The sequence below is a fragment of the Ambystoma mexicanum genome, chromosome 3q, assembly GCF_040938575.1.
Source record: "Ambystoma mexicanum isolate Mex_15411 chromosome 3q, UKY_AmexF1_1, whole genome shotgun sequence".
NCBI lineage: Eukaryota > Metazoa > Chordata > Amphibia > Caudata > Ambystomatidae > Ambystoma > Ambystoma mexicanum.
Genome location: NC_090926.1, coordinates 563,656,646 through 563,683,328, shown reverse-complemented (window position 1 = coordinate 563,683,328; position 26,683 = coordinate 563,656,646). Strand labels below are relative to the sequence as shown.

The 26,683-nt window shown below is 42.3% G+C and overlaps 1 protein-coding gene across 1 annotated transcript in view; it reads right to left on the bottom strand.

Annotated features, from left to right (window-relative positions):
• RANBP17 (RAN binding protein 17) overlaps positions 1-26,683 on the bottom strand; it is a 2,111,817-nt gene that overhangs the window by 646,645 nt on the left and 1,438,489 nt on the right. The window contains exon 19 of the mRNA XM_069654335.1: positions 16,081-16,184. Within this exon, the coding sequence (XP_069510436.1) occupies positions 16,081-16,184 (104 nt within the window). The remainder of the gene's footprint in view (positions 1-16,080; positions 16,185-26,683) is intronic.

Here is a 26,683-nt window from a genome sequence, read left to right as displayed (position 1 = left end):
AGTGAGGTGTCTGTGAGAAAGTATGCGTCAGGAAAGGGGGTCGGGGTTGAGTTCCTAAGAATCCTATCTGGTAGGATGGGTAAATCCTCCCGCACTGGTCCACCCCCAGGAACTAGATCCCAAAGCAATGGCAGTGTCCTGGCCACCTGGATGACAGATCCCCAGGGGACTAGCGGGTGAGACACCTTCAGGTTTCTCACAGTGGTTCCAGAAGAATCTGATGTATGTCAAAGAGGGAGGAGCTGGCGCGGGTAGGAGTTTTGTGATAACTTAATACGTCTTAAACATCCCCATGTGTCCACATCACACTAAATTGGTGACAAGCACCCCACTGGGAGTACTCCTGACTACAGAATAAGTAAAGCAACAGCGGCCCAGACACTAGAACACAAGAGAAATTGAACGGTGAATAAGCCTGTGAGGCTAAATTACAACAATATCATCTATACAAATTAGGAAGCTGTAGGAGGATGCAACCCAGAAGATGATAATAGGGAATATCAACTACAAAACAGCATTAGGAGTGGCTACCAGTGGCCTGGGTGTGACAAGTAGAGAGCAGCAGTGAGTGAATCCATTAAGTGCAAAGAAAACAAAAAGGGATGCAAGGAGCATGCTGACCAATCAGCAATGGAAGGGCATTCTTCTGCTGCAGGTGCTAATTAATCTGCTCACCAGAGGAATCAAGATTATTAGACAAGATATCAAAGATAGGATTAAGGCAAGGCAAGCAACACAAGGGCCTATGACAGACAGAAGTCAGTTGGCATCAACAGTGTAAGTGTAGGAGAATCAGCAATGATTGTGTAGGGTCAATAACACATGGTAAAATTGCTACAGAGTAGTGAAGGTCATGCATTGGGCCATCAAGATGAGGGACACAGGGTTTGGAAGCTCAGCCAAGAGTCCAAGTTTAACAGTAAATTCGGACAGTCACCAAAGGTGCAGTGTGGCCTGGCAGGTACCGTAAGTCCCTTCATGTGAACCTCTGGTCAATCTGTATGCAGGATGGAGGTGGAAACCCAGGATACCAAACAAGATGTGGGGCTGAAGGTCAGAAACAAAAGACAAAGCGTATGGCCAAGTTACCAAAGTGACTTTGTAGGGTAGCCACCCTAGTGGACCTTCAGGAAAACAGGTCGATTCCATCTGTATGTATATTCATCCCCACATCCCCGGGTCCCTCTCCACCCCCAGTTCCTTCCTCAAAACAATGCTTCGGACCTCCCTCAAGTCCACGTTTAACCCCACAGAAAAGCCCCTCGTTAGTTCAGGGTCTTAGTTTTGCTTTTTCACTAAATAAGGGAATACAGTCACCCTGTGTGGGAAGGAAGATGTAGTCTGGCAAGCTGGGGAAGTCACCTGATCTCATCTGCAAGCCTTCGGGTTCCAGATGAGGGACACTAGCAATGGTTAGGGGTTTGTGATAATTTAATGTAACACCTGACATTAACCCATGTCTCTGAGTCACACTTCAGTATGTAACTAGTACAGCCCGGTATGTGCGTACAGAAAGAATGCATGCTCTTCATGAGAGGAGAGCATGTTATGTGGTGGTTGTATGTGCTTTCCGGAGGGCCAGAATCAATACTTTTGAAGGCTTCCATCTCTGGCTCAACTGGTGCCAGCCAATCACTCTTCTCTGACAAATGTGCCACCTGAGAGAGGGTAAAATGTTGTGTAGCTTATCACAGTCAAGCAGCCCAAGGAAGTTGCAAGTAATGAGCACCTTCGCTTCTGGCTATATGAAGTTACAATTCTTAAAGAAGAAGTAGAGGGTGCAATTGGTCTCAAAACTTTAGAGTCATCACGTGAACCACTCCCCATTTGATTTATGGAGACCAGAACCTCATGATATCTGGTACAGCAGGGGGTGTTGATACCACAAGGTGGGACTACCTGTGGCCACGAACCTACTGGGTGGGAATGGATATTTTGGTCCTTCCATCTTTTGCATGCCTATTACTAGTTCTGATGAACCGTTGTAATGGGAGACCTATAATGCACATTTACAATACAAGCAAATTTGCAAGGCCCGCACTGTGTGACTGGCACCAATGTGTGCTGAACAGGTGCAGTCCAGCTGGGAAGTTGTAAACTATAAATTAAGTGAAGTGTGTTAAGTTACTACTGACCTTAGTTGCCACAAGCAGCACCTGAAGGTTTTTTAGGCCAGAGGGCATCCGGAAATGTTTGCTGGTGTTAGGGTAACAGGCACATTAGAGAAATCCATGAAACAATTGTCTTGGGACACATCACTTAGGAATTGCTCGAGTTTGAGTGGCTGGAGATTTGGCTTGGAGGACTTATCATATTCCAACCAGGCAAGTAACTTGATAGAGTCAGACAAGCAGAGTTCAAAGGGGATAAGAGGGAGCTTTAAATGTCTCTGTAGACCCATAATGGTTCTCCTGGAAATTCCTATGCACTCATAGCAGAAGAGATCTTTGAAACCATTCATGCCAGAAGTGTAACGGTCAACCACGTATAGAGCAGATGGTTACAGCACCTTCATAAGACACTTTGCCTGTTGGAATCGGGATATCACAGATCCCCAAAACATCAAGCTCTGTATAGTACCACTAGAATGGGAGGCTAAAGGTTGTACTGTAGTGGACATCCATTATGATAAAGCAGGACTTGAGAATGCTTCAATGGGAGACAGGTGATCTGCTTCCTACTCCTAGGTCAAGAAATAAGGACTGTCGAAGCACACAGTGATGTGGGGTTGTAGGTCTATGCAACAGGTTTTACCACTTGCTTTCTGCTCGCTAATGCAAACAATAGACACTGCCAAATCATTAAAGAATTGTAAATCTTTTAAAATCAAATAATACTTTTGAACAGAAAATGTGTAAAGGGAACATCATAACATTATAACAGCATTAATAATTATAAACAATTATTACAAATAACAGAGTTTGGGCTTATATTGCTATCACTTTCAAAATGTGGTTGAAAATTCTAGTTAAAAGAAAGTTTCGAGTGGAATACTCTGCAAATATGTTCCAAAACATTGTTTTTTAACAATTCGAATTTGATTAACAATAAACATTACATTATCATGAATCTAAAACACTACATTTATCATATGAAAAAGTTAAAGGATTTATACTATCCTCTCTGTGCTAGAAAAACAGCGCCACAGCCGCATCTCACCGATGTTGGTCAACATGAAACAAACATGTGTCTGTGTTATGTTTAGTACTCTTGTTCAGTGGAGAAATAAATAGCATTTGGGTGCTGATCTCACAGCAAGGCATAAATTAGTTTTCAAAAATTGATTAGCAGAGTTTACTCATTAACATTTTTTTGATTAGCAAACAGACCCATATGATTAGCAATTTTGTACTAATATGGTTGATGTCATCAGAAGTTATTCGTACCCAAGAGATTAAATGAGCAACAATACAGCAGTTTTGCATACCGCTGAAATAAGAAATTAGAGGAGTCAGGCCTTGCAAATTCTTTAAAATTAAGGTAGACCTGCGGATCAGGTAACTTAGTTTCCCTATCCAACCTAAGAGAAATGCACTCGTCCCATAGCAATGGAGGATAACAAATTTAAAATGCGATTAGTGTAGAATGGTGCATGTCACTATAAACCCGCTTTGTTTGGCACACTGATGCCACCGAGAGGCGAGCCATCCACGGTGAAACTTCTGTTTGACATTTACTGCAAACAAAGTAAATGTTACATGAAAGTTTCAAACATCTCTTACAAATGCTACTGGCCTGTCATATAATGTACTCGACTATGCAAGTATGCGAAAAGACTTTGTGAGCCACAGCTGAGTGTCTATACAATGTAAAAAGTTAGCTGCGTGAATGGACACAAATAGATATGATAAAAAGGCTCTGAAAATAGTTTGGCCAGCTGTCTCCTGCAGGTGATGATATACAATGCAAGCATAATCATAAAGCAAAGCGAGCTCTGGAGGCTAACTACATTGTTTGGTATTGCAATAGATTTGTAGATGTACAGATTGGATGGAACTATTGATCCCTACTTTGCGTAAGAATCTATTCCGCTTTGTTTATTCATTATGTACGAGGACAGAAAGAGACTTAGCAGTGGATTGCGTTGCAGGCAGAGAACTGGGCAAACTAGATGGAATATTGCAGTTTGTGGTCATCTCAATTTCAGGGTACCTGGTATAAAGCAACTGGGTGATAATATAGAATGTCAAGGAGTATGGGTACGCGCATGAGCTGAGCACCAGTTGCAAGTTGTAGGCAACCTGCAGGTTACAGAACTAGGTTTGCCCTCAAAAACATTCGATCATGTGATCATGTACATTTTCTAAAGTGTTCACTCGTCAATATGATGCATCTTCCCCAACAAAATGAAATACAGTTGACAATGAAATTTAGATACACTAACCTAAACTTTACTGTAAAGCATGGAAATGATGCAGTGTTTTACAGTATTAGTACTCTAATCATGCATTATTTAACAACCTACATTTTAGGAATGGAATTGCATGAGTGTCTTTTAAAAAATATATAAAGTTGACACATACTGGTCTTTGCCAGACAGCATATAGAATTCTTAATACAAGTAGCATCACAATTATATCTGTTTTGAAATTATTTGAAAAATAAAAATAAATTCTTGCCTAGCACTCACAAACATGCCTTTGGCACTTAAGAGTGGAGGAGATGATTACTGCTGCACTTTCTCTCCATTAGGACTTGAAGTGAACAGAGAAAAGAGGGGAACGAGAGCACAGAGGACAAGAGAGGAATGCAGGATGTGCTGTTCTTTCATTGAAGAGGGCAACTTAAATAGCTATCTCTGCTACACAAGTGTGCATTTGATTAGCAAACTGACAGAATTGCAAATTGCTATGCGACACTGCTTATTTTATGCCTTGCGCAGTGTGGCAGAAATCGAAATGCGATATGGAAAGGATATTTCTCCACTTGCCCCAGTGACCTAAAACATGATTTTCGCCCTAAATTAGTGAGGGTCATCCAGATGTGGACACCTTGCTCTCGGTGCCTCGAGAGACATTGCACCACCACCACATTTCACTGATGATATCCAACAAGGCAGGAACAAGTGCCTGGAGGTGTTGGTACTCTTGCACAAAGAAGAATTGCTTAGCATTTTGGTGCTGGACTGTCTTATGGGTGGGACGAGACTGATATGCAAATTAATATTTCTCGTCTGGTAAGGTATTGCAATCTAAAACACCATTGTAGACCCTCCTGAGTGGGCACCATCCCACAGAACAGGTTATTTGGTGGTGTTCATTCTCAGTAGAGGGGCTCTCAATGTTGGCAGGTGCTGAGTCCTACTTGTGCTTAAATCAAGTTCCAAACAGCTGGAAGACAACAGCTGCGGCTTAATGTGTCTGCCTCAGACAATGGCAGATCAAGTGCGCAGAGTAATCTGCTTATCTGCCGGTACAGCCAAAGTATAAACCCAACAAACAAACTGAAGAAAAGAGAAGCCTTCTCTAGAAAGGAGGGGTTGGAGGAGGGGTAGTGGATCCCCTCAGGAGCTGCTGCTATCAAATCAAATGTTGGCAAATCACACTGGTAGGGTTGATGGAATTTCATAATGCTTTTTGCTTCACTGCAGCCCATGCCTGTTTCATGAATTGCATCGAACAAGCTGCACTTGGGGGAAGTTCAAGGCGTGTGTTAAGATCTGTGAAAAGAAACTACCAAACACATGAAAATAGTTTAGATTTATCAAGTGTGTTCTCACCACAATAATTAAATCCCATTTGAGCATAAATTGAATTTCCTTTTTTATTTTTTAACTGTAACATAGTTTATAAAAACTTTTATTACAAATTCACACATTTCATCACTTTCTCACCTTTCACTTTCAATATTACATCGTCTTCCTAATAAAAGGGGAGAAGCTTAAACAGAAATTCCAAATTTACAAAGTTGTCCAAATTTACACGACCCCCCTTTTCTGTTGTATCAGTTTAAGATTCATCATCTCCACTATAGTCAGAGCCGCTTAATTTAATATTCTATCCAGATAATCGACTATTGCAAAAGTTAACTGTACATTATTTCCACTTAGAATGGTGAACCACTACTCTTCCATATTGTCATTTCGGGGGCACATTTTTTGAGATGGAAGGACCTTTCTACATTAAATTTGAGACATTCCAAAATCAAGTGTTTCATTGATTCCACATGCTCCGAACAATATCTGCATTGATTGTCTTTTGTGTCTTTACCTTGTTTTATCCACAACACCTCTTTGCTTTGCTTTTATATGCATTTAGTCTTAGCCTCAGAAACATGTCAAGATGATGATGTGAAGGGATTTTTTTTTAAAATATGTTGGCAGTAAATCGAGGCCAGTTGTTGTTAGTCCTAAGTCCAATGAAGTCTTTAGCTTCATACGACGTTCACTATTCTGTAACCAATTCCAGGTTTGCAGTTTTCGCTTCGCCAATTGTGGATTTGACATTACTGTTTGCATCTTCATATCGGCAGGCTAAGATTTTCCCAATTTCCTTCGCCACGATCATCAATAGGCCAGAGTGAGGGTTCCCCAACTATGGAGCAAGAATGCCGTAAGCTGGTTCTGGATTTGTTATAGTCATTTTCCTCAACACCGACACCGATCTCCACAAGACAGTGCCATATAATGGCTCTAGAGCACGTTCATGTCTAATTGCAATCATAGAAATGTTTGTTGGGAGACTTAATACTCTTCGCCAGTAGAGACCCTCTAAATACAGCCAAATTCTGTGATTCTAGTTCCATCCTGCTTCAGCCCCAAACGTCAATGATGGAATTATTTTTTCCAAACAGAACATTCGAGCTGGAATGATTGTAAATTTTCCATATTCTGAATGTAATTTTGCACCTTGAAGGGAAGAGGTAGTCATTCGCCGAATCAGATCTTGTGACCATCCCCATTCTCTGATGCATCTGTTAAAGAGGTTACCTAAATATCGGATTTCTGCCGTTGTCTCAATTGCGTCTTCTGCTAGTGTCCATTTGAACTTTTTGTTTCTTGTTCCTACCTTTGGACCAAAAGTCAGTATTTTCATTTTACTTACATTTATAGCAAGGTCATTCTGTTCCGTGTACGTTTGGAACGCTGTTGGGAGCCTTTGGAGTCCAATTTGAGTAGAGTCTACTAATACCAAACCGTCTGCGTAGATCGCCCAGCTTATATGCTGACCATGTATTTTAGGAGGAAAACAATTTACTGCTGTCAGGACCACTGGGATGTCTGCGATAAACAATTTAAACAGCAAAGCCGCTAAAGGGCACCGTTTTTCACCCCCTTATTCATCGCAATTTCTTTTGTTAGGTCACCACTCTCATTTGTTCTTACTCAAATACTTGTGTTGGCATTTGCTCTCATGGGGTGGAGTACAGCTAGCGGGCACCCCCATTTGATTAGATCTGCCCCATAACATCTCACGATTGATGCTGTCGAATGCTTGTTGCATGTCTACAAAGGCTAAAAAGAGCTTGGTCTTCCTCTTCATAGCTTCTAATTTCAAGAGATTTAAGAGAATAAGGTGCACCTCTGTTCCTACTCCCTTTGTAAAACCAGTTTGCCGGCGGTCCATTATCTCAGCATCAGTCGCCCATTTCGAGAGTTTGCATTGTAAAAACATGGCACATTTTTTTCCGATAATGTTTTGAAGTGCAATCGGGCGATAGTTGGCCGGATCGTTCCGATTGCCTTTCTTAAAAATCGGTACTACCACTGCAGTAGCCCATGAAACAGGGAGGATCTTCTCAATTTAAATTATGTTGAATAATGACTAGGAATTTCGACCACTGCTCTTTATTTGCCTTTAGCATAATGTTCGTGAGACCATCAGGGCCTACTGCTCTTGAGTTTTTGAGCTGTTGAATAGCTCAAGCAATTTCATCTTGCGTCGCAACAGACATCCCAGTGTCCTTTACACTGTGGCACATCTAGTGTTTGGATTGTTCTTGATTGATAGAACACCGCTGAGAAGAGTTTCATCCATGCACGTTCAGAGACTCCATTGAACATCATTGCCGCTTGATTCAATGTGCCTTTATTTAGTATGGCCCAAATATCTCTTGACTTATGTTTGTTTATTAGCTTCAAAATTAATTCTGCACGTTCTTGGTCACGTATCACTGCAAATGATTTTATCCAATTCTGGTACTTCATTCTTTGTTTTTTGATTGTTAGTGCTGCCTTTTGCCCCAAACGTTTTTTTAGAGCTCTAATATCTTCGTGCAGTAGCTTTCTAGCACTATTTACCGCTTCGCTCCATACATGTTTATTTAATTGGAATGTTTGTTTCTTTTGATAAGGTTTTACTTTAAATTGTGACAGCAATGGTACATAATTTATTTGTTGAGAAGGTGACTTTGCTGATGTCACTATACGATTTCTTAGTTTGTCAATTTGAGGACCATTTATCCTTAATCTGTTGTCGCCTTGATTTATTGACAAGGCTTTGTTATATGCATGCGACACACTTTCCCATTGCATGTGCCACGACAATTTCAGGACATCATGGTAACTCTTTTCTGTTTTTATAACAATCATCTGGTCAATTTTACTCCAAATATTGTTCGAAATCCAAATATAGTGAAGTGGGAGAATGGAAGACCAGGCTCCCGTCCTTCACCTCTCGCGCTTGGCCTAGAGGGTCACGGCCCAGACACCCGCCGCGAGAAGAGTTTGTCCATTTACCAGACGACCAGGTACCCTGGTACAGGAACATACGGATGTGTCCATCTGCCTGCCCAGCAGCCCGCACTGGCCATGCCGACACCTGCGGCTCGGATCAGCTAGACTAAAATCCACACGTCGTTAGAGATGCCATGACGACCTAGACAACGGGAAGCACATCTGTACAAATATACACACTGAACATTTCCACACCAATCTACACGAAGAACATACTCAGTGCTCTGACGTAGGCGACAGGCATATTCACGGACGTGCATCTTTATTATTTTTACATAGGCTTTCAGAATGCAGAAACGCAAGACGCGTCATGAACTCATCTATAACGCTTGCTCACGCTTCTCTTGAAACCCGTTACCACCATGAGAGGTATAATGGAAACACGATACTGGTCATGGAAATATATGCTATTATAACCTAAAAGCACCTATGCACCAAACAGACTACTTAAGCACCAGGCCCGAGTAGGCCTCAAACAAGAGCTTCCGTGGACATTAACAAAGCAAGAGTCAGGTTGCTGATCCTGCAGAAAGAACCCGGTGGAGCAACCAGCCAAGGTCGCAATGTTGCAAACCCACATCCAAGAAATAATCATCAAAGGCACGATGTTGCAACCTCGCACTCCGCGCCTCGACGATAAAGGCACGCCGGCAAATTAAACCAGACGCGCAGTAGAAAAAACAATATTAATTGTGCAGAATTCTGCCTCTTTCACGGTCCCTCCCCACGTGACCAAGCCGAACCTGACGAGATGCCAAAACCCAGGAGAGAAAAGGCGTCTGGGTCCCTCACTACGAGACACAGGCCGATACACTTGAAAGGCTCAATGGACATCTGCTACAGTGGGAGCGGTCAGCCTTCCACCTATGAATAAATCCTCACATTGTCTGCACATACCCATATTGAAACATTGTTGCAATCACAGGTACACCGAGAGCTGGGAACAACGGTGGTCCCAGGCTGGGAGGCTCACGAGTGCACCAATCAGAACATGGGGCTCTTATCTCAGACGTCAGTAATATTAGCCAATCCTCAGGAGTCTTCATGTAACAATTCTTATGTATCTAATTGTAGGGACAACCCAGATATACCACCTGACTACACCTTGTCCACTAATATCATTCTCTATATGTGTACTATACTAACCCTACCACTCGAGCAACCAATTAAGAGTGGTGATAGGTTTTTTGTTAACTTTCTGAAGTGACGCAAGTAGCGCGTCATAATGCAGTAAAAAGGGCCTGCGAGCCCCACGATTGTGTGTGTGTCAGGACGAACGCGTGCGCTCCTTGACCCACCCCTGCCGTTTTGTCTAAATAAACAGCAGAGTCACCTTGCTCCTTGTGTGTGTCTCATACTCTATCTCATCTGGGATATACGGGAGGAGTTGGGGCCTCCCTGCCCGGAGGTCTGCGGACGGCCCGGCCGATCCCGGCAGAATTCCCCCCCGACAATAGTCTAGAGTTTTCAGACTGTGATTTCGATGCCAGTTGAAGTTTGGTGGCAGGTCTCCCTTCACATTGCCATTCACCATTTCACAGTTTGACGTTTTAAGTGCTGCTTTCCAACGCTCACCTCTACTTTGTTTATTATTTCCGATGTATTTCTTATTGTCAAACCATGAATAGTTGAGATCCCCAAATATTATAATTTCGAAGTCATCAAAGGAGGTTATGCATTCATCTATTAACATTGTTAATGAATTTAGATATAGGCCTGTTGCTATCTTTGCCGGTTTCCAATACGTGTTTATGAGTAGTAATTGCTTGTGTTTATTTTGCCCACTTTGAATTAACTGTAATACGGTTCCTTGCACAAAGATATTTGGATTTATTGCAAGTATCACTTCCCATCCAGTGCTGATCTTTACCATTGTTATTAGGCCTGAATATGGACGGCCGAAGTTGATTTTTCCAGCAATACTCAATCACCATCTCTTACAGGCACTTCACAGAGCCAAGTTTCTTGTAAACAGATTGCAAAGTTATTTTCCAAAGCCAAGGGGAAGTAGTTAAATAAATGTTGGAATCCTTTTGTGTTCCATGAGATAAGCTCAGAGAGCACCTCCTTCTGATGTCGTAATAGCTAATGTTGGTGATCTCCTTTGGTTGAAAAGTTCTTGGTCACCCCATCGCTTGGTTGCTGTAACTTGCTTGCGAACTTACTTGAATTTGTATTCATCATCTTCCTCAAATCATTTTGTCTGCGTTCCTGTGCTGATTCGTTAACAATGGATACGTTCTCACGCTCAGCTATGGAAATTTTATTTTGAAAAAACAACACATTTGAAGAAACTAGACCTAACCCATCTGGCAAAGCCATGAGCTAACCTTCTTGGAGAGGTTTACAGAAAAAACCTGCTGCCAGAATCATCAGCATACAGGGTTATTAATACTGTAAGCTTTAACTGTACCTCAGCAAATAAGTTACCATCGTCAAAGCGTAAAGGAATAATACTAAAGGAACCAATTAAGATCTTTGCGTTACATTGTCCCCCTATATAATTGTGCACGGACTGTTGAAAGACATTCCTGGAGGTTTACAGAAATGCTGTTCCTTCAAATAAAATGTGTATCCATCAACCAAATGGAAGAGGAATAATACGCATCAAAATGTATTGCAGCACCCAAGCACTTTATGGTCATAAAGATGTGACTGTCTTAGTTTACATGCATTCTTTCTACGGAACCTAAATATCCTGTGTAGCCAAAAACAAACACTAAGTCCTTTGCCATAAACTCTCTCGCATTACAACACTGCAGTGGGCGTCTTTAGGGTAGGGCCGGGGGGTTGGTTGGCAACCACCCGTTTCTCCCCTACAAAATGATGTGCCTCCCCTAGTTCCCTGCTCCTAGGGGGCACAAGTGGGCCTGGGTTGTTGTGCCGGTTGCCTCTCTATGGAGAAAGCCAACACTGAACAGAAGGGGAATGCACTTCTGGGCCGACGACTCAGGATCAACATCAAGAGGCTGTTCAACCAGCGATGCCCGCCGCCGCTCGAAGTGACTTGTTTGGGAGAGGGTGTGGGGCTTTTGTGGTGGGAATTGGGAGTCAGTGGCCCGGTACGAGTCTTCTGTTCTGGCTGTTGGGGGGAAGGGGCACAGGATGCCAGCTATGGGGCTTGCGCTCTTTGTAGTGGGGGAGAGGGAGCCAGCTATGGGGCTTGTTGTCTGGGTAGTGTGGGTCAAGATGCCAGGCATGGGGTTTGCAGCAGAGAAATAAAACATCCCATTCTAAGAATAGGGACTTTCATGAAAATAGTGTTTCCCGGGAGGTGCCCGGGCCCCGGAGCACCTGCGTACTCGATACCCTTGCAAGGCATACAGGGACATACATTGGCAAGGCTGACATGGCAATGTTGAAACTGGCATTATGCTGACTGTGATTAAGTAGAGTTGTTTGAAACTGGCAAGGCTATGCTTAACTGGCAGTTGGCTCATTGAGCGGATCATTGCTGTGTTTAAGAGAACCACAGTGTATTCAAACATTACCACAGGGAGGTTGGTACTTTTATTAGAAACTCCCTGTAATTGAGCAACACGGTCACTCTGAATTGATAGCCCCCTGCACCATTTGGGCAACATTAAAGTATACTTTAAAGTAACCCGGCATTTGAGTGGTAACACCTTGCAACTAATTTGTTTATATGCTGGCACTTCCAAATCCAACACTGTGCACCGCATGATGTCCTGGCACAATATTGAAACTGGTTTCGTTTTTACTGACCTGTGGTGCATAGTTGGCATTGTGCTTACAGTTGACGCAACTGGCATCAGCAGTATTAGAATATTTCATTTTTCCTAAAGAATTGCCTGTAAACACTGCTTTCATAACCACATATACCGATGCACTTCACTCATTTAAGCCCTTAATCATTAAAGAACACGTATCAGAGAAGTGCCTAAAAGCAATGCTAGACCAGTCAACGTTGATTTAGACAGACTGAAAAGGACATAGTTAACTTGTCGCAGATAAAGCGTTGGGCACTGCACCCCGTTAATAGACATTCAGCAGAACTGACCCCCTTTGAGATCATGTGTTCAATCCAACACTTCTTTAAATATCATCTGTATAGTACAGAACGTCCCTGAAACGGATGCCCCACGTGCCTTCGAAAGCACCTACTCAGCCTTTTACTAAATCCTGGAAACCTTTGCAGTCAGAAACAACAGAAGTACTCCCTTTGTGCAGCAGAACCAGTTAGACACAAAATCAAGCTAAAAGAAATGCCTCCAAATATGAGGGGTGTCTTCTGGCGAAATCGTGAGGGAACAGCTGGCAGCATACACATTTGCTAGAACTGCACCAAACTGGGTTTTCTAAAAAGTTAATCTAAGTGCAATCAATGAGGTCTTGAGCTAGTCTATGTCAGCCACACTGGACTTAATGATATTGCAAATGAGAGACCTTCGTCCTACAGTAAACATGCTATTGTGCGACACCTTCCCATTAAAGATACACTGGGGAAAGCAACACAGTGGGAAAAAAGGAAGAACCCCTCCCCTCCCTGTTGACCTGACACCAAAGGGCTATAAAGCCACTGACCACGGAAAAACGAACCTGCTGGGTAAATGATAGGCCTCAATTGAGGGCACGTGACAGCCATTAGTCACTAACATGTTCATGACACAGATCCCTGTGGGGTCCCCCAAGAGTAAGAGCCACTAATAACTACTTGATACAGAAACCACCAGAAAGGTTCCTAAACCTCTACATAAAGCAAGCTATACCCAAGCGTGTATGGCCTGGGCGTAAAGCTAAAGGCGTGGGAGGTTTCTTTCACTATTTCTTGGGGATCAGGGCAAGGTTTCCCCAGTTGTAGCATAACGTGTGGCCTATCTAACTCAGTAAAGAAAGAAAGGACAGCCATGATTAATTAGCATTATTGTTCTTAAAACGAATAAAAACATGTTTACACTTCAAGCGCTTTTTACTTAACGGTGTGACTGACCAAAAGAGAAAAAATGGTCCAGCAAGGTCGACGAGCTTCTATATCAAGCAGGTCGAAGTGTAAAAGTCTCTCGAATGTCAGGCAGGAAGCGCAGGGAGGACACATGGAAGATTCACAGAACGATTAGGGTGGAGGGGCAAACACATTAGGAATGTACCTGGGATTAGTCATGTGTGCTTACGGAATCAACAATACACAGGGGAAGAAAAAAGAAAACCTATCCCAGTGACCCTTCCAGCATGTATAATAGCCACTTAAAATGGCATTTGTCGATAACGGGCTGAAATGAAGGCTTTGCTATCACTCCTAAAACTAGGTTCAAACTATAGAGATTAGAACTAGACACATACAGGAAAATGGGCGATATTCCAGGAATCACTGAGTCAATGCCCGTGATTAGACGGGAGCCTATCAATATTGTTTTGTATTTATGGTGAAACTGCACACGCATGCATTTGCAATATTCAAAGAGTCCAGCCCTGAACAAATGCATGCAGAATTGTAAAACGAATTCTGAATGCATGCAACCAGGCACCAAGAGTATGGTCGGGATATTTAGGTTTCCGTAGAAGTAATGCATGTAAATTAAGGCAGTCACCTTTCTTTTTAATTCTGCAAAAGGTAATACGGTCTGCAGATGCCAGCTGAAACCAGAAGAAAGATGTACTTAATTTAGAGGTAGAACTCTGGCTAGTGGTTGCCTTTTAGGCCTCAGTAGATACCTTTTGTCAGTGTGACAAATCTAGATTATTCGCCCCTTCTCCCCTAGGGGGAGCCACCTCCTTTGAGGCTAGGGAGGTGAGCCTGGTCCAGAAGACACCCCCGAGGGGTCTGGGCAAGTAGGACCTCACTGGGAGTGACTCCCTTAGGGGGACAAAGACTCATTACCACAAGAAACTCCCCATACAAGCCACCTTATCTGCATATATGGCTATGCTGCCAATAACATGCCCTCCTTCTGTTTGGCTCCAGGCAATGCTGGATCAACCACGACGCCTGAAGGAAAAGGAAATATCCCTTTAAGAGCGAACTGGTATGTAAGAAGGACCAGTGGATCTTAGAAGTGGAAAGAGAGCCATACGCAGGGCAAGCCCTCTGACAAAGCTATTGCCTTGGAGGGGCACAGCAGGGTGGAGCTGTGCAGCCCACGGCAATAGAGAAAAGCAAAGCACACCAGAATGACACACCAGATACCTGACAACCCAAACAGCGCAAAAGCTGCTGTCAGGACAGAGCTTGGAGGACCGTCCTACATGGTAGCGTGACCGAGGAAGCACCGTGGTGGGCCGAGGGGCCATCTAACTACGCTGACACCCATGGAAGCGAGAGACCTGATCTCTGCCACCAGCAGGCATTTGTTGAGCGTAGCAACCTATGGAGACGCTGAGAGCATGGCTGTTGTGAAGCATGGAGTTGGGAAACTAGGAACCGAAGCAGCAGACCCATTGGAGTGCCAAACCTCAATATGCCACCTGTGATTAACTAACGTACTGGGGTGGAATAGGGAAAGGGGAGGCTGCCATATTTTCAGTGGAGGAAGTTGTGAAAAATACGATATTGATGTTGGGACACTGAAAAAACTTAAGTGCATATATTACCATAGACCAAGGAAAGTGAGTGGTGATATTAAGCCGGAAAGAGTATCCTGGATGGAGGAAGTTGGAGGAAGGATGGAGGAAGTTACCCAAGTGAGAGACTTTGAAAAATGCGATGAGTCAAGATTATATGTTGCGCCAAGGGTTCAGAGAAAGAGCCTAGTAGAGAAACCCTAGGAGTGGTGGCGCCTCACCCACGATAAAGATATAGCAAACCCCAGAAGGGTTGAATGCAAACAGAGTGAGATACTCAAACTCTAGCTAAAGAAAAGCATTAAGGAAACTAGTGAGAATACTGATAAGCATTACACCGTATAGAACAACAGACCTATGAGCAGTTGGCAGGAGCTACAGGAGCTCATAAATAAGACAGTGGGAACCGGAAGAGACCATCTTAATGAACTTGTTTCTAGAGAATGACATTTGTCTACCTGATATACAAAGTAAGAGATCCCTGTAGTACAGTATTGAAGTAGACAGCCGAAGGGAAGCAGCCAGGAGAGACAGACATACTTTGGCAAACTTTAGTTGATAGTGTTAGTGCTAGGCTCATGCAGATTACATTTTGGACAGATGACATTTTAGATTTAGACTTCCTGGCGACAGACAAACACCTTTAGTTTGGTTAGGTAGGCAACATCCCTATAACAATAGGTTAAGGTAGGCATTTTCTTTATTATTTTGAATAAAAACCCAAGAAATGTCCAATATGCGCCAGACTCCTCCTTCCTGTTTTGCATACATCGATTTATGGAAGATTCTCCCTGCTTATGAACATAACAGGAACAAATACATCAAATCCTGAACTGCATGTAATAGATTTGAAAAATAATTTCTTTGGGAAATACTTGCTCACCCACCTTTGCCTCTTCATGTTTAAAATTATTGTTAAATATGTGAGCGACTGCTTCAAATGCTGCTGTGATGGGCAACATAAAATTTTCAAATTCATCCTCATCTTCACCTATAAAGAACAAAACAATTTCGGATTATGATAAGCAACTTCATTTTGGAACATCAAAGATGACAACTGGGGAAAAACACTCTGATAAGCATGTATTCTGGCATCAACATATATGTAAGAGTATGCTCTAAAATCCAGGACCACAATCTCACCGTGCATGTCCATGGAGGTGAGTGGCCTTTGCAACAAGTCCATCTGGTTAAAAAAAACATAGCATTCTTTGGGTTCATGATACCCTAACAGTGATGACCACAGGACCCTACTTTGAAAAACGGTTTACCGAGTGGGAGATAGCTTAGCACTTTTTGAATAAGGGCGATAGTGGGTTCTTCAAACGTTAAAAATAAACAAGGACATCAGCTATCCCAACCATGTTGTTTTACAAAGAGAAGCATACTAGTGCACTTGTTTGATGGGATCTACTTCAACGAGGCTCAATACATTTTTAAACTGGGGCTTTCTTTGGACTGAATGAATGCACACATTGAGAATTTTTTAAAACATTGTAAGAAATCCAAACAAACTCTGGAGAGCAAAACCATTGTAACAGAATATAGCAGAATATAGTACGAATATATATATATATATATATATATATATAATTTTTTTTTTTTAACATATGACGTTTTTTACAGGTTTAAATGTTTTTCATTTAAGTGTACCATATGTGCATCATAATTGGCAAAATAATGTTACTAAATATGTGTATACAGAAATTACAGGGACCAGACCCTCTGGTAAAACACATGCCACATTTATGTTATGTTATTTACCACCTGTGAACACAAGGCGAAAGTGGATGTTACATACACAGAGTCAACAGGAGCCTAGCTCGGAGCATACAATAAGGGGCTAGCAAAAAAGGAAAGTCTTCAATTTTTTCTCAATGACTCTTAGATCAGGAGGCAAGAGGCTCCAGGCCAGTGGAGCTGCTATGCTATGTAAAAGGCTCCATTGCGCACTCTATTGGTTTTGCAACGTGTCTTTTTTAGGAGGTTGGAGTTGTCAGGTCTTAAGGATCTATGTTTCATCATATTTATCATACAATTGTGTAATTGCTGTATGATGAATTTGTCTAAGAAAATCTGTTGCAGAACAGTAATGAAGGTTGCTGTATTTCATGGACACTTTTTTACATGGGTCAGAGGTTAAATGGACCAGATATCCTGATAAGTAAAAAAAAGGACATGCAAAGGCAAGAGTAATTTTGTGGCTGCGATCAGGAGAGAAGAGGTAGCCAATCAGTGGTAATAGCTTCAAAAACATTCTTACTTATTTGTTACGATGGAGGCCACAGATACATAGTGTAATATGTACTTTTAGTTATATTATAGGGAAGAGATATAGCTGAGGAAGGGAAGTGCTAGAAAATTGATCAAAGAATGATCACTGAATTTATGGAACATATCACAATATGAAGTAAAAAAAATATATTTTAAAATGTTTTATTTACAACACGTTTTCTTAATTTGAACATGCATGCAGAGTTACTAAAATATCTGTGATTATGAATAGGTTCTGGTGAATGATGTAAGGGTGCAGAAGCGGAACATAGAGGTGGCATGCTTGTTGTCAAACATGTATTTAACAGAAAAATAAGGAATAACCATACTTGTCCCTCGAACTAAGAGGGGGTTCTCTGCCTCAAACTAAATTAAGGATGTCAGAATGTCCCTCAAAAGTAAACAGTCCACTGTCCTATGGAGCAAACCTATTTCCGTCCCTTACGCTTCAAAGGAAAACTAAATAACAGCTCTCGCCCTGACTCCAGAAGGTGGCTCCTTCCTTCTGGATGGTTGTAGGCGGTTTGTAACTGATGGAGGAATATCCTCCTTCCCCTGGCTATCACTAGGCCGTTCTATATAGTTCCACCAAGATGGGTAAAGTATCTCCATTCTCCAAGCATCTTCCAGCCTCTCTTTCAACAGTCGCAATGATATGTGGATTTTTACCAGGGCATGTATCTTTCCTCTTCTGGTCTTCTCTCGACCTTTGCCAAAGCTTAGCTTCCCCTGGTCTTCTCTTGACTTTGACTAAAACATGCTTCTCTTTCCTGTTGGTCTTCTTCTGACCTTTGTCTAATGATGTCTCTCTCTCTTCCCCTCGTCTGCTCTTGTGGTTATGTGGGTCCCAGACCCCTTTCTCAGGTTTATAATGTCTCTTTCTCAGGTCCAGTTCACTATCCTGCCAGGGATTGTTTTACATATACAGTTCTTCAAACGTTTTAACCTTCGAGTCCCAGACCCCCGTTTTAGGTTTGAAATGTCTCTTATTCAGGTCTAGTTCACTATCCTGCCAGGCATTCCCTTGCATGTATAAGACTCCAATCTGGTACCAGACCCTTATCTCTCGTTTGGTCTCTCTGAGGTGCTCTCTTGTCCAGTATGTTAAATTTCTCAACTTGGTCCCACTGGGAAGAGGAAGATGGTTCTGCACTTCATCTCAAGCACAGTCTCTAGGGTTTCCCAGTGCCTTCACGGTCCTCCTCTGCATACCTCTATACTAAGTCCACAAGGATAACGATCTTTGGCAACACTGGCAAGCTTCTCAGGTTTCCCTTGGTCTCACGTGGTGTGTGCCCATCTTTCGGCAGCTCCGTCACGCTGGTTTCTCACCGTAGGTCAGGTCTCGCCTGGACCACTCGGATGCCTTCCTTCCTGCCACCAGATGTCTGGTTTTCCCTCCCTGTATAGCTTTGCTCCCCAGCTTGATGCTCCTCTGGGGCAGGACGGACCCTGAAGAGAGTCCTTCATCGGTTTTTAAAGTAAGTCGTCTTTCACATCGCAGATAATTAGTATGTTTGTCTTGGTTCTGTGTAGGGCTCTTCATTGCCCTGCTCTTCTTCGTGTCAGTACTTTTGGAGCCATCTATTCTCACTCTTCCTCTTCACAGTATTTCCTATATGATAGACGTGGTTAATATGCATAAAGTAACTTACAGAAGAAAAGGGAGATTTAGAGGGTGGGGGTGCTTGGCCCTTATTTGTGCTGTTGAGTGAGCGATACATGGCAGCCTGATGGTTAACATACCACGTTCTCTCTTGATACTACAGAGAGCACATTTGAATGGAGGATAGCACAGTGGCAACGCACTGGTCTTGGAAGCAAGACCATGCAGAACAACAGAGGTTCGAATCCCGCATCCGAGTTTACAAACCAAACTCGGGTATGGTATTAGGCACGCTCTAAACAAACTAATAAATACATGAAATAAATAAAAAATAAAATAAAATGTATGCCACCAATTTCTGTACCTTCAATAGACATCTTTCAGAATATGGTGATGACTGACTTGAAACAGTTGAACGTCCGCAAACCTGAAAACTCAAACCTCAATCGAGGTGAAATATCACAGATTCGATCTTTGTATACAGATCTCAAGATCACGATCCGACCAGTGGATAAGGGCGGTGCATTGGCACTATTGAACACAATTGACTATTATAAAAAATGTATGGCACAATTAGAAGACCACAATGTATATGCACCAGTGAGCAACGATTCACAATGGAAATCAAGAGAAACATAGATTATATACTGGAGAGAGCAGAAGAGTTGGAATTGATCTGAGACAAACAAACATTTCTTACCACAACTTATTCAATCATACCTTCATTTTACTTACTTCCAAAAATACACAAAAGGTTTGTTGACCCTCTGGGAAAACCTATAGCGGCAGCCATTGGTGGATTGCTACAACCCCTAGGGATTTACTTCGACCACTTTCTACAACCAATTATACAAGCCACATCAACATACATAAAGGATACCACCCACTTTCTCCAAATACTTGACAGTTCCGCTCACCAGTGAGGACATTTTATTTACTGTTGATGTGTGCAACCTCTACACGAGCATCCCTCCTGATCTCGGTCATGAGGCCGTGGAATGGTTACTTCTACAAACTGATGCTACTGGTGCCAACAAAGAGTTTATCTTGATCTTACTACAATTTATTTCACAAAATTATTTCTTCAAATACAAGAAGCAACATTACCTTCAAACATCAGGTACCTCGATGGGCGCCAGTATGGCCCCTGTGTACGCCAATAACTTTATGTACAGATTCAAGACTACACACATCATACATCACCCAGTCTGGCACAATTATTTAATTTAGTAGGTCAGGTATATAGATGATATCTTCACCGTCTGGCACGGTACGGTTGACACATTGAAAGTTCATCAAGGAGATAGAGTCTCGGATTCAGTTTACACCAGAGATCAGGACAGTGCATTTCTTGGATGTGGAAGTCACAGACAAGTTATCGACAACCCGCTTTACCAAACCCGCGGACAGAAACAAACTCCTGGATCGGATGAGCTTTTATCCTCCAAACACACTGATGAAGCTACCATATGGGAGACATTTAAGGATTGAAAGGATCGTTAGTGATCCAAAGGAATGCAAAATGGAGTTTGATAAAATTGAAATAAAGTTTGAAGACAGAGGTTTGGAGACAGTCGTTGAGAAAACAAGGAACTAAACAAGAACAGTATTACTACCAACGAAACCTAAGAGGGCTCCTCTACCGCTAGCATTTGTGCCCAAATTTAGCATACAGAGCAACAAAATAAAACAAAACATTAAGAAACCTTGGGACATACTCAGAAATGATGCAATAACTAAACATCTATTTCCTGAACCACCGGTATTTGCCTTTTTAAGAAGTGAGAATCTTAGAGACATGCTAGTCAGCACAAGAGAAAGGGCACCAAACATTAACATCACAGACAGGAAGGGCTCTTTATCCTTGACTAAGTTGTGGCAACTGTAACAGGGTGAAAAAGGGTCCGTATTTTTTCCATCCCCGTACGGGTGTATGTATACAGACATTTTGCTACTTGTTTTTATTGAGAATGTGAATTTATTGTATCAGGTGGCATGTATTATGTGGGAGCGACCAAATGATGGGCTAAAGTTAGATGAAACGAGCACAAATCTTGTATACGAACCAACAATAAGCATTCATCAGTAGCACAACATTTTATTGAATGTGGACATACAATTGCACAAATGATGTTTCAAATTCTGGAAGCAATGGCTACAAAGGAATTCAGAGGTGATATTTCAAGGAGAAGAGCACAAAGAGGCCTTCTAGATTGACAGACTGGAGTCCCTGATACAAAACGGCATAAACGAATAATTAGATTTGCAATGTTGCTTATGAATGTAAATGAAGTATGCCATATACAAGATGGTCTTACAATCTGGTATCGATTCACTGTTCAATGTATTTAATGATATTTGACAGTGTATTGGATAATTTTAGACTAGTTTCACCATGCAATTAACAATTAGGATATGTAGGTGATTGTTTAACTTAATGCCTATGAACCATTATAAATTGTCATACTTGAGTTCCGTTTCATTTACCCAGAAGATGGATACAGTGAAAGTTGTCGGTACCCACTTCACACTAGGGCACCTCATTTTCTTTCTGCAATTAATGGTTTTAGATTTAGTTTCTTTGCTATAAGTAGTCCCTGCTTGATCCAATGGGGTCCCGTGGGCCATCACTAGACCAGTTTTCATATTCATCTCAGTTGAGACAAGGATAATGTTTGCTTTACAGTAGGATGGCAACAAAATTGAATGTAGAGTAAGTCTGGTGTTTCATAGCGGTTTTGGAATCACTCTATACGAATTAGGAACAGCAATATGGTGTACAGGCTTTATAATTAGCTCACGATTGAGAGTGGGTCTACCATAGGAGAAGTCATTACCTGATTTTCTGTTAGCAGATGTTCATGGATCTGATTTGTGATCCACACACGTCACGTTCCGTCCGCCATTTAGATTTAACGTAGGTTGGTCAAGAATGAGTATCACGTAATTAGTTGTCACGTGATTACTGTACCTTGAAAGGAATAACTTAGTGGTCCCGGGCGATAGATGCTAGGATGCACGTTAGAAGGATTGATTAGAAGGAGAGAGGTTAAACGGAGGAGATTAACGTGAGGAATTTCGGTGCAGGCCAATTTCAACTGCAGATACTGATGGTGTGTTTCTGTGTTTTTGTCTAGAGTTGATTGCACTACTTTGAGCCATGCTTTCAGGAACACATTTTTGTGATTTTTGAATGTATTTTTTCATTTGTTACACGCCCAGACCCTGGGGTATCACAGCGTGGTTACAAACCGCTTTGGCATTGGTCATACATTTGTACAGCGTAAAGAAGTTATTAACAAACAAAAGATCATACAATGCAATCATAAATCTTATTTACAATTTCGATGGTGGAAGTAATATAGCTATTGGTTAAAAGCGGTTATGCTAATATTGGTTGAATAACCAGTTTTTTAGCAGTTTCTCAAAGCTGGGGAGAGAGGTATCTTTTTTTGATATTGATGGGGAGGGAGTTTCAGGTTTTTAGGTGCTAGGACATGGAAACTGCTGCCCCCGCTCTGGCATTTTTATAACAGGGAGACACTAAAATTAGATTATCATTGGATCTCAGTGTTCTGGTGGATTCTTTTTCCTGTACGGTGTTGTTGAGGTAGCTTGGGGCTTTTTTGGCCACACATTTGTGCGTGATGCAAAGTGTTTTAAAGATAATTCTAGCTTTGATGGGTAGCCAGTGGGCATCCTTCCTTGTCTTAGTGATGTGATCAAATTTTGTAATCCCTAATGCTGCCCTTAAAGCTTTATTTTGAATCAATTGCAGTTTACTGAGGTTGGTATTGGAGGTACTGGCAGTAATACTCTGCAGTAATCCAACTTGGATACTACCAAGGGTGAGGCCATTGGTAGGAGTCAGAAATTGTGGAATTAGTGCGATAAATTTGTATGTATAAGCCGTGGATGAAGAGAGCATGCTAATATGTTTGGACATGGTTGGCATATAGGTATACGCCTAATATTTATACTTGCTTGAGTAATGGGATCAGAGTACCATCGATATTGATAGAGGAGTAGTCTGAATGGAGAGCCGCTATTTTTGATGGGGATCCCACAATGAGAATTTCTGTCTTCTCATTGTTGAGGCAGAGACTATTCAGCGCCATTCAGTTTTGGATGATGGTGTACATTTTATTAATGGTTAAAGTGCCCTGGTTATAGTTTCTTAAGATGGGTATGGGGATCTGGGTGTCGTCTGAAGAGCTAGTGTAGACGACACCCATATCGTTTAATGCCGAGAAGAGGAGCTTCATGTAGGCATTATATAGTGTGGGAGAAAGGCATGAACCTTGGGGTACTCCGATGGGGACTGGGATGGGGTCAGCAGCTTCTTTACCTATGGCAACTCTAGAGGTGCGTTCAGCAAGAAAGGATTTTACCCACAAAGTGGCATCGTTAGACGAGTTGAAGTCGTTGGCTAGTGAGGTACACAGTTTGTCATGGTCCACAAGGTCAAATGCGGCGGACAGGTCGAACAGCAGGAGTTTGCAGAGTTTCCCTGAATCTCTGATAGTGTCCATCTGGATTTTGAGATCCAGGAGGGCAGTTTCCGTACTGTGATTAGGCCTAAAGCCTGATTGTCTAGCTCCGAGGAGTTGGTTCTGTTCAAGATGTGCTTGGATTTGTGTGTATGCTATTTTATCTATGAGTTTAAGTAAAAATGGGACTGTTGTTATTGACGATAATTGGTAGGTACTGTGGGGTCCAGTGTTTTATTTTTAGAAGTGGGGTGAACCAGGCTTTTTTGGGACTGTGTTGGTGTCGCAAAAGGAATTGACAAAATTGGTGATAGTGGGAGTGAGGGTGGATGCACATGCTTTGACTAATTTGGCTGGCACGTTATCCCCTTTACAATTGGAGGCTTTTAAATTAGAGATAGTGTCAAAGACTAGTTCTTGAGTGACCTGGGTAAAATGTAATAGGGAGTTGGTATTTTCGTTGGGGGTGGGGAGGGTGTTAGTGGTTGGAGCATTTTTATCTGCTAATAACAGTCTTTTGGTACTTATTTTATTTTGTAGCAGAACAATTTTGGAGGCAAGTGCATCTTGTATAGTGGTGCACTATTCTTTGCTGGAATTGGCAGGAGTTGTGATTGGGGTGGGATTTTCTAATTCTCTAAGGATAGAAAAGAGTTCTTTAGAGTCTGATGATGCATTACTGATACGCGTGTTGTAGGAATTGGCTTTATGGGAGATAATGGCTGTTTTATATTTTTTGTTGGCGTCCTTAAAGGCTTTGGCGGAGTCAAGGGTGGGATGTTTGTTATGGGTGTGTTCAAGGGAGCGTTTGGTCCTTCTTAGGGAAGCTAATTCTTTGTCAAACCAGAAATGGGTCTTTTTGTCGACACATCGCGCTTTGATTGTGATAGGTGCTACCTCGTCAATGGAAAGGGTGAGGCATTCATGGTAGTAGTTGGCAATGGTACCTGGGTCGTTGCTGGGGACTAAGTTAGTTTCTAGTGTTTTGTTGAGGATAGGGGCAAAATTCTCTACCGTGAGCTTTCGGGGGTTTCCATCTTCGAAGGTGTCAATTACTTTGGTCTTGGGAGGACAGGTTTCGTCACTCATGAGGTTGAATTTTATACAGAAGTGGTCCGACCAGCCAAGGGGGGTTATGGTATATATGGTTAGTCTGGTATTGAGTGAAAGGATCCAATCAAGGGTTCTGCCCTTAATATGAGTGGGAGCACTCACCAATTGGGTGAAGTTCACATCTTTGAGTGCTAAATGTAAAGCTGAAGCTTTGTGGTCTTGGTCGTCATTGAAACCTAGGTTCAGGTCTCCAAGGATAATTAATTTCGTGTTGCGTTTAATTAGAGGAGCAAGAAGAAGTGGGATGTCTATTTCGGGGTGACTATTGGAACTGGGTGTTCTATAAATCACCACAATATTGATCGTGGTCTTCTCATTCATAGCGAATTTACCTAGCAACAGTTCATACCCTGCGATGTCTTCAATGGAACTAGGTCTAAATTGCAAATATCTTATAGCTATGATGGCTACACCACCTCCTGTGGCATGGGTTCTGTCAGCTCTGAGGCTTGGTGAAGCCAGGATTCAGTAATTACTAGTAGGACAAGGTTTTGTTCAATAATTTGGTAATGGATTTCGATGGCATGAGCTCCAAGTGATCGCGCGTTGATGAAGGCACATTTGAAACCAGTGGGTGACTTGGGTTCAGTTACAGTTGCAATCTTGGGCGTCTAAGGCAGAGAGGCATTGGGAGTTCATTTTGAGGTGAAGGCAGTAGATGGCTTGTATTATTTTATTGTGCCAAAGGTCATTGGACCTAGCTGGTTTGGGTATCACAAGGGTAGGGATGTGGCTATGATGGAGCAGTTTAGTGTGTGATCTTAGATGAAGAGCCCTATTGTTTCCGTCGTCGGGGTAGGTTTTGAGGCCTACTGTAGTCTTGGGGATGAGTGAGTGGTCTGCTACATGATCCGTGGGAGAGGGCTCTCGGCCAGGAATCTTGGTGGTAAGGTTGGGAATGTGGGCATAATCTAAGCTGGTTGGAAATGGTGAAGTAGGTGGAAAGAAGGGCGTTGGGCAGGGTATGGGGCAATGTCTACGGCATGCCAGTCTGGCTATACCATTTCCGAGAGCAAAGAAATGGTTACCTGTGCACAGTGTGTTATCTTGAAAATTTACAAGGGGGGTCCTGGGAGTCTCTCTGCCAGACATTAGTCCTGGTTACAAGAGACTCACCCAGAGTCTTTAGCTCACTATCTTTCACAGAGAAGAAATATCCCAAACATATCAGTCTTTGTCCTGCCCTGGGGCAGTCCAGCACCGAAATGCTAGGCAATTCTCCTCTGAACAAGAGTACCAACAGCATCCCCAGACACGTGTTTCGGTCTGGTTGGACCTCATCAGTAGGGAGGAGCTGTGCCTCTCTAAGAACAGTGTGTTATCTTGGACAAGGCAGAATGGGAACAAGGTGATAAATACCCAGCCTAGCATAGCTATGTTCAGTATAGGATGAGGCTGGAGGGGAAGGTGTGCAGTGCCCTGTGTGGCAGTCATGGGGCTCAATACAAAATTTGAGGCACGGTTTAGCAGTGATAAATGAGCAGATCAATGCAAAAACACAGTATGATGGGGTGGGCTAAATGCAGTATGCTGCTAGACACACAATATGGCCGGTTGGGCTAGATGCAATATGCTACCAATAAAACATTATGGCATGTTAGGCTAAATGCGACAGCGTACCAAAAACACAATATGGCATGGTGGGCTAGGTGCAATATACTACCAAAAACACATTATGGCATGGTAGGCTAAATCCGACCTGCTGCCCGAAACACAATATGACATGATAAACTAAATGCAGTATGCTATCATAAGCACAGTGTGGCAGGGTAAAGAGCATGTGATATAGTTAGTTGGAGTGGCGGAGTGCTAGTAACAAATGCTTTTTGGATCTTACTAATCGGTAAATAGCAGTACTCTGCTTGTTAAATAGGTCCACATTAAGATATTGCACAGAAGTTAGGCGGGTTAGACGGGTACATATGCACATATAGTATAGTATGATAATCATAATGGTGTAAATTACAAGGGTGGTTACCGAAGTTTTAGAATGCTTCAAATTGACGT